Source organism: Zalophus californianus, chromosome 8 (assembly GCF_009762305.2).
Source record: "Zalophus californianus isolate mZalCal1 chromosome 8, mZalCal1.pri.v2, whole genome shotgun sequence".
NCBI classification, from domain to species: Eukaryota; Metazoa; Chordata; class Mammalia; order Carnivora; family Otariidae; genus Zalophus; species Zalophus californianus.
In genome coordinates this window covers 73,599,439-73,614,507 of record NC_045602.1, presented here as the reverse complement: position 1 = coordinate 73,614,507, position 15,069 = coordinate 73,599,439, and the positions used below count along the sequence as shown (strand labels likewise).

General features: G+C 39.1%; 2 protein-coding genes across 9 annotated transcripts in view; one reads left to right on the top strand and one right to left on the bottom strand.

Moving 5' to 3' along the window:
- Positions 1 to 15,069, bottom strand: part of PIGF (phosphatidylinositol glycan anchor biosynthesis class F) — a 110,784-nt gene that overhangs the window by 35,090 nt on the left and 60,625 nt on the right. For 2 of the 7 annotated variants that reach the window (XR_003524504.1, XM_027620831.1), the window contains exon 1: positions 7 to 195. The exons of 1 other annotated variant lie outside the window; for it this stretch is intronic. Coding sequence is in view for 1 of the 6 variants with exons in the window: in XM_027620837.1 (XP_027476638.1) it covers positions 7 to 56 (50 nt within the window). In the remaining 5 variants the exon portion in view is untranslated. Of the gene's footprint in view, positions 1 to 6; positions 206 to 15,069 lie in introns of those variants that run through there. 4 more of the 7 variants (XR_003524503.1, XM_027620837.1, XM_027620829.1 and 1 more) reach the window with 4 other exon arrangements.
- CRIPT (CXXC repeat containing interactor of PDZ3 domain) lies at positions 246 to 10,273 on the top strand. Of its 2 annotated transcripts, XM_027620839.1 has the most exons (5): positions 246 to 361; positions 4,116 to 4,181; positions 4,929 to 4,983; positions 8,969 to 9,072; positions 9,388 to 10,273. In XM_027620839.1, the coding sequence occupies exons 1-5, from the start codon at positions 346 to 348 to the stop codon at positions 9,450 to 9,452; spliced, it is 306 nt and encodes a 101-aa protein (XP_027476640.1). In that variant the 5' UTR covers positions 246 to 345; the 3' UTR covers positions 9,453 to 10,273. The 2 variants fall into 2 exon arrangements, with proteins under 2 accessions (XP_027476640.1, XP_027476641.1); XM_027620840.1 differs by lacking the exon at positions 8,969 to 9,072.

Here is a 15,069-nt window from a genome sequence, read left to right as displayed (position 1 = left end):
GCTTACCTAACTCTCCCGCCAGCGGAAGAGAAGCGGGGGTTACTACCTCCCACCATCAGGTACGATTCGCCGCCTTGCCCATCGCGCAGGCGCAGGCCTGTGGGGCGGAGACCCAAGACCACGCAGCCAATTGCAGAAGCGGAGGGGCGGGCAATGGGAGCAGCCCCGCCTTCCAGCTCGCGTTTAATTCCTCCCGCGGCTTCTCAGGTGTGGGATGGGCGGGGCGGAGGGCGGAAGGGCCGGAAGTGGGTTGTCGTAACCCGGAAGGGGAATCCTTTCCTGGCTGTTGTGTTGACATTTTGGAGCTGCTGCTGTTTCTGCGGCCAAGGGAACCGGAGGGGAAGGATGGTGTGCGAAAAATGTGAGTTAAGGGGCCACATCTTTGGGAGAAGGAGGCTAGGAGAAGCTAACTGGAGCTGTTCGGGTACTTTGCCTTTTCTTTGTTTTTCTTTCGGCCACAGGTCTCCGATGCCAGCCATTGTCCTTCTACCCCTTTGACCATTCCTTCCCTCCCCCAGGACCGTATAGTCGTTTTGCATTCAGAGTGGTCTCAGTTTTGCACTCATTTGTCTATTTCCTTTGCCTCCCCTATGCCCAACCCGAGATCTCATACAGCTCTTGACTGGCTCCTTCGCCTCACAGACCCTCAGGGTTGGAATGGATCTTAAAAGTAACTTATACAATATCTAGAGTTTCCAGATTTAGCAGACATTGAAAAAAAAATGAACACTTTTTATTAGGAGAAGTAGGTCCCGTGCAATATTTGAGACTTGTCTTTGCTTGCTGCTCTTTACTACTGAAAGTGCACTGGACTTACTTTTAGGACGTGACAGTACTAAAACGCCATTCATTGTTTGAAATTTAAATTTAACCGGGCATCCTGTATTTTAACCAGCAGCCCTAAGTTAGCAGCCTATCCAATGGCTTAAATGCTCTTTGCATGAATACCTGTGGTATTGAGGCAGGGTTTAAAAAGTCTCACCACCTTCAGAGTCTGTATCGATGTCACTCACTTTTAGAAAAGTCCTTCCTCCCTATTGTTGCCATCAGTGATTCTAATATAAACTCTTGAGGTTTCTAGAAAATAGGATTTTTTGATGTCACAGACTGTTTGCTTTAAAACGGCTGTCATATCCCTAAGTCTCTTTTTCCTCAGGCTAGACATTTCTGGCTCTTCTGAGACAAGGTTTCAAGTCCTCTTATCTGGATTAACATTAACATAATCCATTTTGTTTATACCTCCCCCCACACACAGTAGATAAACTTTTGAACACAGGCACCCATGAGTTTGAATCACAGTCTTTACATTAGGTAAAAGAATAACTTATGGGCAAATTATCGAATATTTCTTGGCCCCAGTTTTCTCATCTGAAAAATGAGAAGAATACGTAACTTACGGGTTTTGTGAGAATTAGATAATGCAGGTAAAGCCTGATTTAAAAGTGCCTTAGTGTATACTCTAAAACTGGTTATTTCTATCATAACCCCCAATATGTGGCTCTCAGAATTGAACTCTGCCTCGTTTTATGAGGGGTAGAGTGGAACGAATATTTCCATTTTTCTATGCTTTATATCATCGTCTCACATTAAGCTTTTAAAAAATTATTGCAATGTAATTGACATGGGTACAAGTCACCCATTTAAAATGTACCATTCTGTTATTTTCAGTATATTCACAGGGTTGTGCAACCATCACCACAATCAATTTTAGAACATTTTCATCACTCCAAAAAGCACATTAAGTTTTCTGACATTGATGTCCTTTAACTCTACTCCATCCAGTACTTAAGTTTTTTGGTTTTGCCTCTTTGAGTAAATATGACTTACATATATTTAGGTTATGCACCTTCCTTGATGTCTTCTCTCTTATGTAGTATAGTTCCTAAACATGTAAATTTAGCCTTCTATGTAATTTGTGTTAATTCTGTATATTTTAACTTTAGACGACTGGTATTCTGCCTGGTTTAACTTGTTTTGTGTGATGTTCTTTACACCATAAGTGCTTTTTCTCAGGGAAATTGAGGATACTGAGCACATTGTGAGAGTTAACTTCCTAAGATACATAAAAATTTTGAGACCCCAAGATCTAATGTGGTATTAAAATAAGTACACATAGTTGGTTCTGGGATGTGATATGTGTCCTAAAAGGTCATTTGCTTTTTACTTCTCTGCACTTCTGAAAGTCTGTGTATTATTTCTTTGCTCTAATACCTTTCTGCCTTCTATAGCATCTTATTCCTCAAATAAAAATAGACTCTTAATTCAAAGACCTTTCTTTCAGTCCTTTTCTACTCTGTGACTTTGAAACTTGGTCTCGATTCTCTTTGAATTTACTTCTCCCTGTGCTTCTTTACCATTATAGTCTCCAAGTTTTCTTATTCTCCTTCTCCCTTAAAGTAGATGTTTCCCAGTGATCTGTATCTGACCTTCTTTTGACTGTTTTGGAAATATCTGGCTTCAAGTAGCATATCCATGCCAGTGAATGTCTAATCCACATCTCCAGCTGACTTCTCTCTAAACTAAGACCAATAGAAGAATTTTCTCCGGACAATACTGGGAACCTCCATCTGGTTGTTACATAGTAGTGTAGTACTTTCAAGACTGAATTTGTCATCCTACTTCACAAATCTGTACCTTCTCTTCCATCATTTAAAGGCATTGCAGTCCTCCCAGTCACCCATTCACAAAGCCCTAATCGTCTCTCATGCATTCCCCTATCCCTTTGTGATCCTGCATCCAAACACTTGCATGTCCTGCTGTTTTTACTTCCATTCAATAGCTCCTATTTTCCCTAGCCTCTCATTGACCCCTCAAATACCCTAGCTGAAGTCCCCATCACTCGAGTTAGACTAATGTGATCCCCTACCAGCCCCTTTCCCTTCAAACTGTGTTCTCCCTGCCTTTGGCTCTTCTCTCCCTAAACTGTCCTGCATGCGTGTGAAGGCTACTGGGGAAAACTGTACAAATGAACCAGTTGGTACCACTAAAAGTGTACAATTCCTCATCTGCAAGAGCTTTAATACTATTCATCAGTCTTTTTAACTTAATTTTAGTCAGTCCCCTTGCCCTTTGTCGCTAGTGACTATTCCAAGCTCTCTGGTCCCTTAAACGTCCACACCTTCACCTACCTCATCCTCTGTTGACAAATACCTCCTTAGAGGTATAAGAAAAGCAAGGTAATTACATGGGAACGTTCTCAACTTCTTTTATTTCTTTTGCCATACCCATAAACAGATCTGTATCCATGCTCATTTATTTCTTTCCCTTTTTTCAAGGAAAATTCTACTCATGTCCTTGTTGCCATCCCTCTCTACCTCTTTGTCTCTATATCCTTTGGAATCTTTATCAGCTCCCCTTCCATGTAAAAATGCTCAATTAGACCCTGACTCCACCTTTCATTCTTGCATCTTGTCACCTTTTCTTTTCATTCATGCAACAAGTATTACATTCCTACCAAGTGCTAGACAGTAGAACCAAAGGGTAAAGACTTTGTCTTATCATCCATCATCATTATGCCAGGACGTGGTTTAGAGTAATCACAACAGATATGTGCATTGAACCTTAATATAAGTGCATTCTATCGTTTCCTGGATTTAAAACCTTTAATAAATTCTCAATGTGCAAAAAATAATTTGAGGTTTCTATATTTAGAACCTGGCATTCAGGATGACCCTCCACAATGAGGGCCCAGCTTATCTTTCCAACTTTATTTTCACTTACTCTTACCCTCACTCTTTGGCCAAACCAATCTACTTTGTGTGTACCCTGAGCTTTCCATGCCTTTCTTCAGGATACAGCCTTTCTCTAGTTTGCCTTCATCATCTCTCCTCCTCTTTCTTTACAACCCCACTGCCAGATCCAGACCCTCTTCCTGCCTTCTCCACAGGCTTTCCTGGATTTCCCCAGCTAAGGTTGTTTCTTTCTCCGTGGAATTCCTCAGTTACCCATTATCCACAGTTAGTATCTTCAGTCTCATTTCACAGTCCCTACCCCGGCATGAAAAGTCTCCTACTGTAAGACAGTGGTTGATACCACTGAATTTTAAGCTCCATGTAGTGTATTTATTACATAGTTAAATCCAAATTCCCCTTACTTTTACTATCTTGTTACAACAGGTGAGAAGAAACTTGGTACTGTTATCACTCCAGACACATGGAAAGATGGTGCAAGGAATACCACAGGTATTTTTCCATTTGGAAAAGAGAAGTTGAATCCCATGCTTCCTGTGACGAATGTTTTAGCTTTACATCATTTGTAAAAAGAAATCTTTTGTGTATTTGTGTACTTCATCTCTTAACTATTAAAGAATTCCAGATCCCCCAACAATTTAATATCTTTTATTTAGTTCTCTGGGTTACATGTTAAGGGTTCCTCATCTGTCAGGCAAAAGATAGCAAAATCATTAAATGATTTTCAGCCAATGAGTAGATGATAGTAACTGATTTGATTCCGCTTTATTAAAGTCTGCATTTAATTCCCCCTCTCTTCACGTGACTTTTATATTCTTGAACAAATCATTTACACATTTACATTTTCACCTTCATATCATTATATACAGTTGAGGTGTTTCCAAAGGGAAGGAAAAGAAACACTTGTACTGTATTCAGGGTCTATGGCACCGAAGTAGTGGCTCTAAGATTTTACACTAGATAAATTAAGTGTAGACCCATCCCTAAAGTCCTCTTTTGAGTCTGAGAAATAAAATGATTATCCACAATTTTATTGCTTCATAATAAATCTTTCCTTTTTAAGTAGTGTCTTAAAAACCTGGGTATTAACTGGGGATTTTTGAAAATTTTGATCCAGACTCATCTACTGGTAGGAGGCCAAAGAATGAACTTTTTAACTAACTGTTAAATGTTAAATGTATATGTTATAGTGAAATGTGCAGAAATAACCTGCTAAAATACATGTATGTTTTGATTTAGAAAGTGGCGGAAGAAAGCTGAATGAAAATAAAGCTTTGACTTCAAAAAAAGCAAGGTAGGTAATAGGAGCAGCCACTCCTCAGGCATATAACTTTCCACTCTCTTTGGTCTTAGACATGCTGGAGTGAATTTGGTGTGCATCATTCTATCATGAATAAAACAGAGTTCAGTAGTTCCTAGCATGCAAAGCTAAGCTGTCTGTTACAGCCTGCTGGTTTCACCCTACTCCTCCTCAGTGTATCAATATATGAAGATATTAGTGCTATTTTTTTTTTTTTTTTTTTTTTTTTTTTTTTAGTTATTTATTCATGAGAGACAGAGGAGCAGAGAGAGAGAGAAGCAGAGGGAGAAGCAGGCTCCCAAGGAGCAGGGAGCCTGATGCGGGACTCGATCCCAGGACCCTGGGATCATGACCCGAGCCGAAGGCAGACGCTTAACCATCTGAGCCACCCAGGCGCCCAGTGCTATTTTTTATATATATAATTTCACCAGAAAACATGACTATTATTTTCTCATTTTTTTTTCTTTTGAAAACTATGATTTCTTATCCCTAAAACTACTTTGCAGTTTCACTCAGGTGCTTCAGTGTGCTGTGTTTTATAGAACTAGTTTTGGAATAATATTGCCTGGTTTGGGTTTACTCTAGGTTATTTTATCTGGTTCTTAATTCTCATACAAATCAGAGGTAATAGAAGGATGTGGACAGATCAGAAGCTCTGGAGTCAGCCCTAAATTTGAATTTGGACTCTGTTCCTGTCTAGCTCTGGGGCCTTCAGGAAATTAAGCCAGTTTTCTGAACTTTACTTTTTCATCTAAGAATGGAGATAAAAGTGTCTCCCACCCTAAAAATCACTTTTTTTTTTTTGACACCACACTTTATTTCCAGTCTTAAAAATGCCATGAACCCTTCCAGCTGCCACCCCATTGCCTTGCTTCCCTTCACAGCAAAAGTTTCCAAAAGCCTTATTCAGACGCTTTCTCAGTGTAAGTCCGATTCGCGACTTCAGCCCCACCAAACCCCTGCAGCTGCTCTCAGAGGGATCACACCTGATGGACTTCTCTGTTCTTACCTTACTTAACCTTTTAACAGCTCTCATTTTTGCAACCTTCTGTTCTCTTTCTTTTTTTAAAGTAAGCTCTACCCTCAATGTGGGGCCTGAACCCACAGCCCCGAGATCCAGAGTCGCTTGCTTCACTGACTGAGCCAACCTGACTCCTTTGCAGCCTTCTGTTCTCTGGGCTGTTGGGTACCATACTCTTTTTTCCTCCCAACTCACCGTTCCTTCTCAGTCAAGGTGCCTCTGGACTCAATCCTAGACCTTTCCCTTTTTTTTCTATTTATAAATGTATAATCTCTCCTCAAGTGATTTTAGTTCAAAGGCTTTAAATTCAAACTGTATGGTTTTTGTTGTTGTTGTTGTTTTTTTTTTTAAGATTTCATTTGACAGAGAGAGACACAGCGAGAGAGGGAACACAAGCAGGGGGAGTGGGAGAGGGAGAAGCAGGCTTCCCGCTGGGCAGGCAGCCCGATGCGGGGCTCGATCCCAGGACCCTGGGACCACGACCTGAGCCGAAGGCAGATGCTTAACCGACTGAGCCACCCAGGCGCCCCCAAACTGTATGTTAATGACTCCCAGATTTATATCCCCTGTCCTGACTTCTCTTTTGAGCTCCAAAGATGTACCCAGCTGCCTACTTGACTTACCATCTGGGCGTCTACCAGGCCACCTCTTGTTCCTGCAGTCTTCTGATCCGAGTCTCATCATCGCACCCCTCCAGTCCTGCCTTGCGCGCCTAAGAGCTAGAATTCCGCACTGATCCCTCCCTTTTCCTCACTCCCCTTTCATCAGCAAGTTCTTTAGCTCTGCCACCAACATATAACCTGAATCCACCTGCTTTTGTCCGTCTCACTGCTATTACCCTCTTCCAAACCACTGGTATTTCTTACTTAGATGCCATAATAACTCCATCTTTCTGCTTCCTCTCTAGTTCTTTATGGTTCAGTCTCATAGTAGCCAGAGTGGTCCTTTAAAGGGCACAGAAGTGCTTTTCTCAGAACCCTGCATTGCTTTTCTTTTCACGTAGAATATAATCTAACCTCCCCCCCACCTTCTTAACAAGTTTTTCCATGATCTGGCCCCTCCCACCTCTCTGACTCCCTGTTGCAGCAACTCCTGCATCAGATAGACCAAGCCCCGAAGAGGTTTGTGCTTACGGCTCCTTCCTCCTAGAGCTCGTTCCGCAGAGCTTACATAGCTGGCACCTTCTTGTTACTAGGATCTCAGTTGAAATGTCACTTCCTCAGAGTGGGTCCCTAACCAGCATTTGAATTAATAGCTTCCCTCCTTCCCCTCATGTCTGCCACAATATCCTGTTTGACTTTTCTCCTCAACGTGTATCACCGTCTGAAAAACATGTTTATTCCTTTACTTACTGTCTGCCCTTTACCTATTGTCTTACTAGAATGTCAGCTTGAGGACAGAGGCTTTGTCTGTCAAGTTTCATCTCTGGTATGTAAAACAGTGACAGGCACATAGTAGGTACTCACCAAGTATTTGCTGAATGAATAAACACATGTTTCATGGCATTATCCCAAGGATTAGAAATAATAATAATAATAATAATAAAGCTTTTACTACCTGTAGTGCCTGGCTACCATAAGTACATAATGGTACTTTTTAAATAATGGATATAAAACAGCATAAGAGACTTAATCTTCAGTGGACTGTCACACTAAGTGTTGCTCTGACTTATTGAAGTCTTCTAAGACCGTTCAGTTATTATTAACTAAGTTGTAATTTTTACAAATTGTACAGTTTTAGATACTGCCAGTTTCTTTATGCTCCCAACCTCACTCCAGTATCATTAATAAGTAGCTGTTACTTTGGATACTCCAAATGTCTCACATTGGAAAGTGTACTATTGTATTGCATTGAATCTAAGATACCAACACTTAGAAGATGTATCATTGCTTTAAGAAAGAAAAAGCTCTGCTAATTCATTGTAAGATTTCAGACATACTAAAATGTGCATCTTAGAATAAAATACGGTTTGAAGCAAAAGTAAGTATATGGATGCACACAAATCGAGCTTATTAAAAAGAGGAATAGCGTCTATCTTCCCTTGTGCAGAGTACAGTGACATTCTTTTGGGTTTGGAGAAATTAAACTTTGAAAATGAGCTATTGTATTACACTACCCCAGGAGAAGAAACTAGGTCTAGGACAGTGTTGGCATTCGGTATATGAGTATTGTTACGAAAGTTATGGCCAATTTTGGGAGAATTATTTTCTACTCCAGTCACTATAAAGTGGCACTTTTATGTAGTAGAAACTCTTTTATGCAAAGGGATTGGATCAATTAATGGAAAATGTCAGTTAAAGGAGGCGATTATTAAAACATACACATACTTTCTTAAAAGTCACAGCACATAACCGCACATGCATTCATCAGTCCTTTGGCACTGAGACAGGCTTTTTGAGTACGAGTCTACTGATAAGAGTTCTTCATCATTTTCCTCACATAAATCATAACCAGAATGCACATTTCCAGTATCTTTAAAGTGGAGCCAAAACTGATAGACTTGCAAAGTGGCAAGTCCTTCCACTTACGATCTTGCCACTATTTTGAAGCTGTCTCACCTAATTCAGTGGCAGTTCAGTGATTCTCACTGACCCAGCCATCCTAAAGCATTCTCATAGTTTTTAATAGAATTGGTCACTCTTTTTGTACCCACATTTCATCAGTTTCCATAATATTAAACTATATCACACACACAGATTGGCAAATACAACTTGTAGAAACAGGTTTGGGATTAAGGAACTGACTGTTCACCAGCATACAAGTCACATAGAAGGGGCAGGGGTGTGCAAGCGCGGGGAGAGGAGCCAGCTGCAAGCATGCCGTGCCTGTTAATTGGACAGTGTGACACAGAACAAAGAGCATGGATTGATCCCATTTGTTGCTAAAAGGAGGTCATTTAAGTGTTTCTATTCTATTATACATTTTTTTTCTTTTTTAAAAAAAAAAACAAAACTCTAGATTCGATCCATATGGAAAGAATAAGTTCTCCACTTGCAGAATTTGTAAAAGTTCTGTGCACCAACCAGGTTCTCATTACTGCCAGGGCTGTGCCTACAAAAAGGGTAAGTTTCTTTCAGTACCGTTTTTCTATTCATATCTAGCCTACTCTTGGTACTGACTTAGATAACACAAGAAAGGAGTAGCCTTTCATAGATGCTGTTCATCAAGTGCTCTTTTTTCTAAAGCAAGATAAAACTTAGAACTTGTTTGTAGTTACAGGTCTGTGCTTTCTTTTTTTCTTCTCTCATGCTGTTAATTTATGTTTTAAGCCTCAGGAGTGACTTAAATAAAGCAAACTGTTGGTATTCGGTATTTGATTGGTATTATTAGTTGGTATTATGATTTGATTGCTTACATGTTTTGTTTGTTTGTTTTAGGCATCTGTGCAATGTGTGGAAAAAAGGTTTTGGATACCAAAAACTACAAGCAAACATCTGTGTAGATGTGTTGATGACATTTCTGGCTTTCTACGTGATTTTACTTTTTGCTTTGAATTTTCAAGCCATAACATAGGTGTTCAAGTTCCAAAATGACACGTTTTAAGACAATATTAAACCAAGAAAGTTGATTGGTATTCATTTTTTGCTCTTAAGAAGTTCTAAACAACATAACTAGTTTCCTGCCTTATTTCTTTTCCTCACAAGCATTTTATTGAACTAGAATAAGTGGCAAATTTAATGAAAAATATTTTCCCATTTCTGTAGATGTTTATCACTATTCATGTAATTCTTATCCTCACTTTCTATGTTATTGATATCGCAAAAGTGAGGAGATTATTGATTGATATTTTGCTCTGAACTTTGCATCAGACTTATAACTCTTCCTTCATTCCCTTGTTGGTGGCATAGTTTTTAGAATCAGCAGTCTCTTTATTAACTGTAGGTTCACAGGGCATTGAAATATCCAAGACCATTATAGCTGAATAGTTCCTTAGTCATTAGCCCAGACCCAAATCACAAGTTGTATTTATGATACTTTTTATTTGTTCTTGAAGCCAAAGTGCCAATACCTTTTGTATGAGAATGAGAACACAAGGGTCACCCCATGTGTGTCTAAATGAATACACTGAATTTCAGAAAAATACATTTTATGCACATTACCTTGAATTCAAACTGTCATGAAAGCCAAGAAAACATGTCATCCATGGGAATGTGTAATGAATGAGTTACTACTCTTTAGGAAAGCTCCTGGAAGCAAAAACCAAGCTTTTTTTTTTTTTTACCGCCCCTCCCCACCCACCAAAAATAAATAGAACAAAACCAACATTTTGACTCTTCTTTTATATATGACACAGACTGCTAAAAGACAACTTTGAGGTTCAAATAAAGATTTTTCTTATGCTGCCTTTAGAGGTTTAGGACTTCTGCTTTTGAATCTTACAGCCTACTATGGAAACCAAAAACGTATTTCCTATTGCAAGCGCAGTATGTATAAATACATATCACTATAAAATATGTAGGATAGGGGCGCCTGGGTGGCTCAGTCGGTTAAGCGGCTGCCTTCGGCTCAGGTCATGATCCCAGGGTCCTGGGATCGAGCCCCGCATCAGGCTTCCCCCGCTCAGCAGAGAGCCTGCTTCTCCCTCTCCCTCTGCCTGCCACTCTGCCTACTTGTGCTCTCTCTGTCTCTGTCAAATAAATAAATAAAATCTTTTAAAAAAAATGTAGGATAGATAACATGATGATACACATTGTATAGATACTACATTTCTATTTGTTTTAAAATTATTATGGAAAGTATGTAAAGTTTTAACTGTTTATCTGTAAGGTTTTTAAAATAGTATTTCTCTAGGATACATTGTTACTCTTACCCAGAAAGATCATAAGGATGATGCAAAATATAACAAAAATAGCTCTGAAAGCAGAGAGTATCTCCTCGCACTTTAATCGATTAAGGATTTTTCATTAAAATCAACACAAGGAACCCATAATAGGATCCAATTAGAGAGTGGCCCAGATCTGTTAAAAGTTGGGTTGGTTGACTTTAGGAAAGTACATTTCTCAGGTATCAGCTGGGATTTAGACTTCCACAACTCACATTTCATATTCATGCCTTGCATAACTTCCTTCCAGAAATGATCTACTGGCCAGACTCAAGTTCCTCCATGAAGATTTTCACTAGTATTATACTCAGGATAGACTCTAAGCATTATAAATCTTTATATTATTGAAATAATAATATGGCATAAATTGAATAAAAGTTGCAAATGAGAAGGAAAATCCCCAAATAAAACATGAACATAAAATATTTTTTATTTATTTTTTTTATTTTTTTTAAAGATTTTATTTATTTATTTGAGAGAGAGAGAGAGAGCATGAGAGGGGGGAGGGTCAGAGGGAGAAGCAGACTCCCTGCCAAGCAGGGAGCCCGATGCGGGACTCGATCCCGGGACTCCAGGATCATGACCTGAGCCGAAGGCAGTCGCTTAACCGACTGAGCCACCCAGGGGCCCAACATAAAATATTTTTTAAAAGAAGGCATAAAAACAAACTATAAGGTATGCCTGGGTGGCTCAGTCGGTTAAGCGTCCAACTCTTGGTTTTGGCTCAGGTCATGATCTCAGTCTCATGAGATAGAGCCCTGAGACTGCTCTGTGCTGGGGGTGGAGCCTGCTTAAGATTCTCCCTCTCCCTCTGCCCCTTCCCCATCTCTCTCTCTCTCTCTCTCTCTCTCTCTCTCTCTCTCTCTCTCTCTCCCCGCCTCTAAAAAAACAAAAAACAAAAAACTGTAACAGAATTAAGGCCAAATAGCTTTTATCAAAGTAAATATAAAAATGAAAACATTTTTTAAAATGTGATCATATTTAAAATATACATATTAGAAACAAATACCAGTAGAACACCTTTAAGTACATTCATTCATAGACTATGCAACCATCAAAATGATGTAAGAATTACACATGTGCAGAAGCTTGTGTGCACATATAAGAAAAAACTTCTCCGTGGAATGGAACTGAAGGTTGAGAAAAGAAGACTTAACCATTTTGCCCTCATGCCAACCACCTAATATATTTTAGCTCCTATTTCCCTTACATGGGGGAGCAAGGGACTACTAATTATAGTGTCCTAGAAATATATGTATTTAATGCACATACATGTATATGTTCTGAGAATTTTAAGTAGAAGAAGCCTACATTGTTCTGCATTTTTACTTCTTTTTTAATGTTTCTCTGTTTGGTTTACCATCTTCTATCTCTTGTTATATATTTTTTCTTGACCCATCTGAGAGTAAATTGCAGACCTACCTTTTCACCTTTAATGTTACAGATGTTCTTCACAAAAACAAGCACACGAGGGCGCCTGGGTGGCTCAGTCGGTTAAGCGACTGCCTTCAGCTCAGGTCATGATCCTGGAGTCCCGGGATCTCAGGGAGAGATCAGCAGGGAGTCTGCTTCTCCCTCTGACCCAACCCCCTCTCATGCTCTCTCATTCTCTCTCTCAAATAAATAAATAAAATCTTTAAAAAAAAAAAAAGCACACAAGGTACAGTTCTCAAATTCAGGCATTTAACAGTGATAGAATTTTCATCTACAGCCCCTATTCCAATTCAGTAGTTCCATTGGTAATTTTTTCAGCTACAGAATCTAGTCCAGGATCATATGTTAGATTCTCATGATTCTGTCATCTAGAACGGTTCTTCAGCCTTTGTCTTTTGTAGTATTGATCTATTGAAGAATACAGGACAGGTAAAATAAAGATTTTCCTTCAGTTTGGGTATTTGTGTTGTTTCCTTGTGGTTAGATTTGGGTTATGCAGTATGAGCTAGAATGCTATGAGTGATCTTGGCCTCCCAGCATCACATCCAGACTCAGCAATATCCCTTTGCCCCATATTGATGTCCATTTTGATCAACTGAATAAGAAGTCATCCAATTTCTCCACTGTATAGTTACTAATTTTCCTTTTGCAATTAGTAGATAATTTGTGAGGAGAAACTTTTGAGACCCTGTTGATATTCTATTCCTCATAAACCTGCCCCTTACAGATTTAGCATCCTTTGACGATTCTTATCTGAAAACATTTTTTACTGTGATGTTTACAAAACTGTGATTTTCTAACTACATCATTCTCTCTGTATTAACTAATTGTCATCCGACAATAAGGGAGAGATTTCCCTTTATCAGCACAGATATCTGTGTAGAATAAATGCTTTTTTTCTGACCATTGGAGTGTTAGTTACAGATACGATGCCCTTCTACCACAAATACTTGTGTATTTCCTAAGAACCAGGATATTTTCCTACATAACCATAGCACAATTATCAAAAACAGAAAATTAACATTAATACAATACTATTACCTAATCTTTTCCATATTTCGCTAGTTGTCCCAGTAATGGCCTTTGTTAAAACAAAAAACAAGTCCAGGGTCCAAATCAGGGTAACACAGTACATTTAGTTGCCATGTCTGTAGTCTCCCTCTAATCTAGAACAATTCTTCAATCTGTGTTTCACAAGTGTCAAGGTCATGAAACACATAGGTCGATTATTTTATAAATTCTCCCTTAATCTGAGTTATTTCTGATATTCCTTCACAATTAGATTGAGTTCACCCATTGTTGGCAGGAATATCATAGAAGTGATGCTATGTCTTTTTCAGCACATCTTACCATGGTGTCGGTTGTTCCATTACCAGGAGTTGATTTGGATCGCTGGTTTTAGGGGGTGTCTGCTAGATTTCTTCACTGTAAAGTTAATATTTTTTTTTCCATTAAGTTAAGCATTTTGTAAGGAGATACTTTGAGACTACATATTCTGTTTCTCAGCAAACTTTCACATACTAATTTTAGCGTCCAGTGATGTTTCTTGGATGAATTGTTACCCCTGAGAGTTGCCAAATGGCTTTCCAATTCTACCATTCCTTTTACATTTATTAGTTGGCATACTGCTGTAAGGAAAAGCTTTCATTTTCCAACTTAGCATGAATTCATGGATTGCTATTTTATTCAGTTCTGTTACTCTCACTTGTTTTGATGTAAAGTTATCCCACATTTGACCAGTGGGAGACCTTTCAAGGTGGCTCCTGGGTCTTTAAGACATGTTCTCATCCTTTTTTGAAGAATTCCTTACTTTCTAGCACAAGATGTTTCAAGTTTATCGTATATTTTTTCCTACCCAGCCCTGGGAGCAGCCATTTCTCCAACAATCCCTAGTTTCTCTTAATGGAGAATGGTGTTTGGGTGCTAAGGTCTGGGCTCTGCTGGGTTGCCATTGAGTCTAGGCCCCTTCAACAGAAAGAGCTAAGAAACACAGATACTAGAAACCACAAGTTTTACTGATACCTCCAACTCCAGTTCAGCCCCACTGGGTTCTTCCTTGTCTTCCCCCATTCCATACTTGTATCTTCTTCCTCAGTGAGAACCCTGGCTCCCAACATCATCCATAGAGTCACTCATTTGCAGAACTCTGAATTTTTTTATATGGGTCATGCATTTTGCAATTAAAACTAATTTTTTTAGGTAAGCCCACAGAAAAATTACACATGCGAATTTTTCATCAGTCTGGTATTATAGAAGGAAAAAGAAAGGTTGGAAACATGCCTATGCCACCTCCCAAATAAATTTGGCAAATGAGCAAATGGTACTAAATAACTTTTTTCAATTCAGCTAATATTTATCGAGCCTCTACTTTGTTCTCTCCGTCTGTCCCTAGTCAGACTGCTGTTACTGGTTCCAAAATGTTTTCTTGTAAGCAAGAACTTGATAAGTGACCCATCAACTTAATGTAAATTATAAGGTGTGACAATAGGAACAAGAAAAGTATTGAAAGAATAGTGACTAAAGAGAGGGGCTGGTTCAAAAGCAACAATCCTAGCAAAGTAGGAAGTAGACTAAGGTGTAGATACCAGGAGAATGGAAGTGAAGGGACAGATTAGAAAGAACTGATAAAGGAAGATTTTTCAGACTCGTCGACTAAATGGAGTGAGGAGATGAGTCATGGCGGTCTCATTTAGATGTGGTAATGGTAGATCTCTCCACCAGATGGCAATAGTGTTCTTGGTTTTTAATTTTCTGTCATGCTGATAGATTTGTAGTTTTAGCAACTTAAAGATCAGACAGTTGG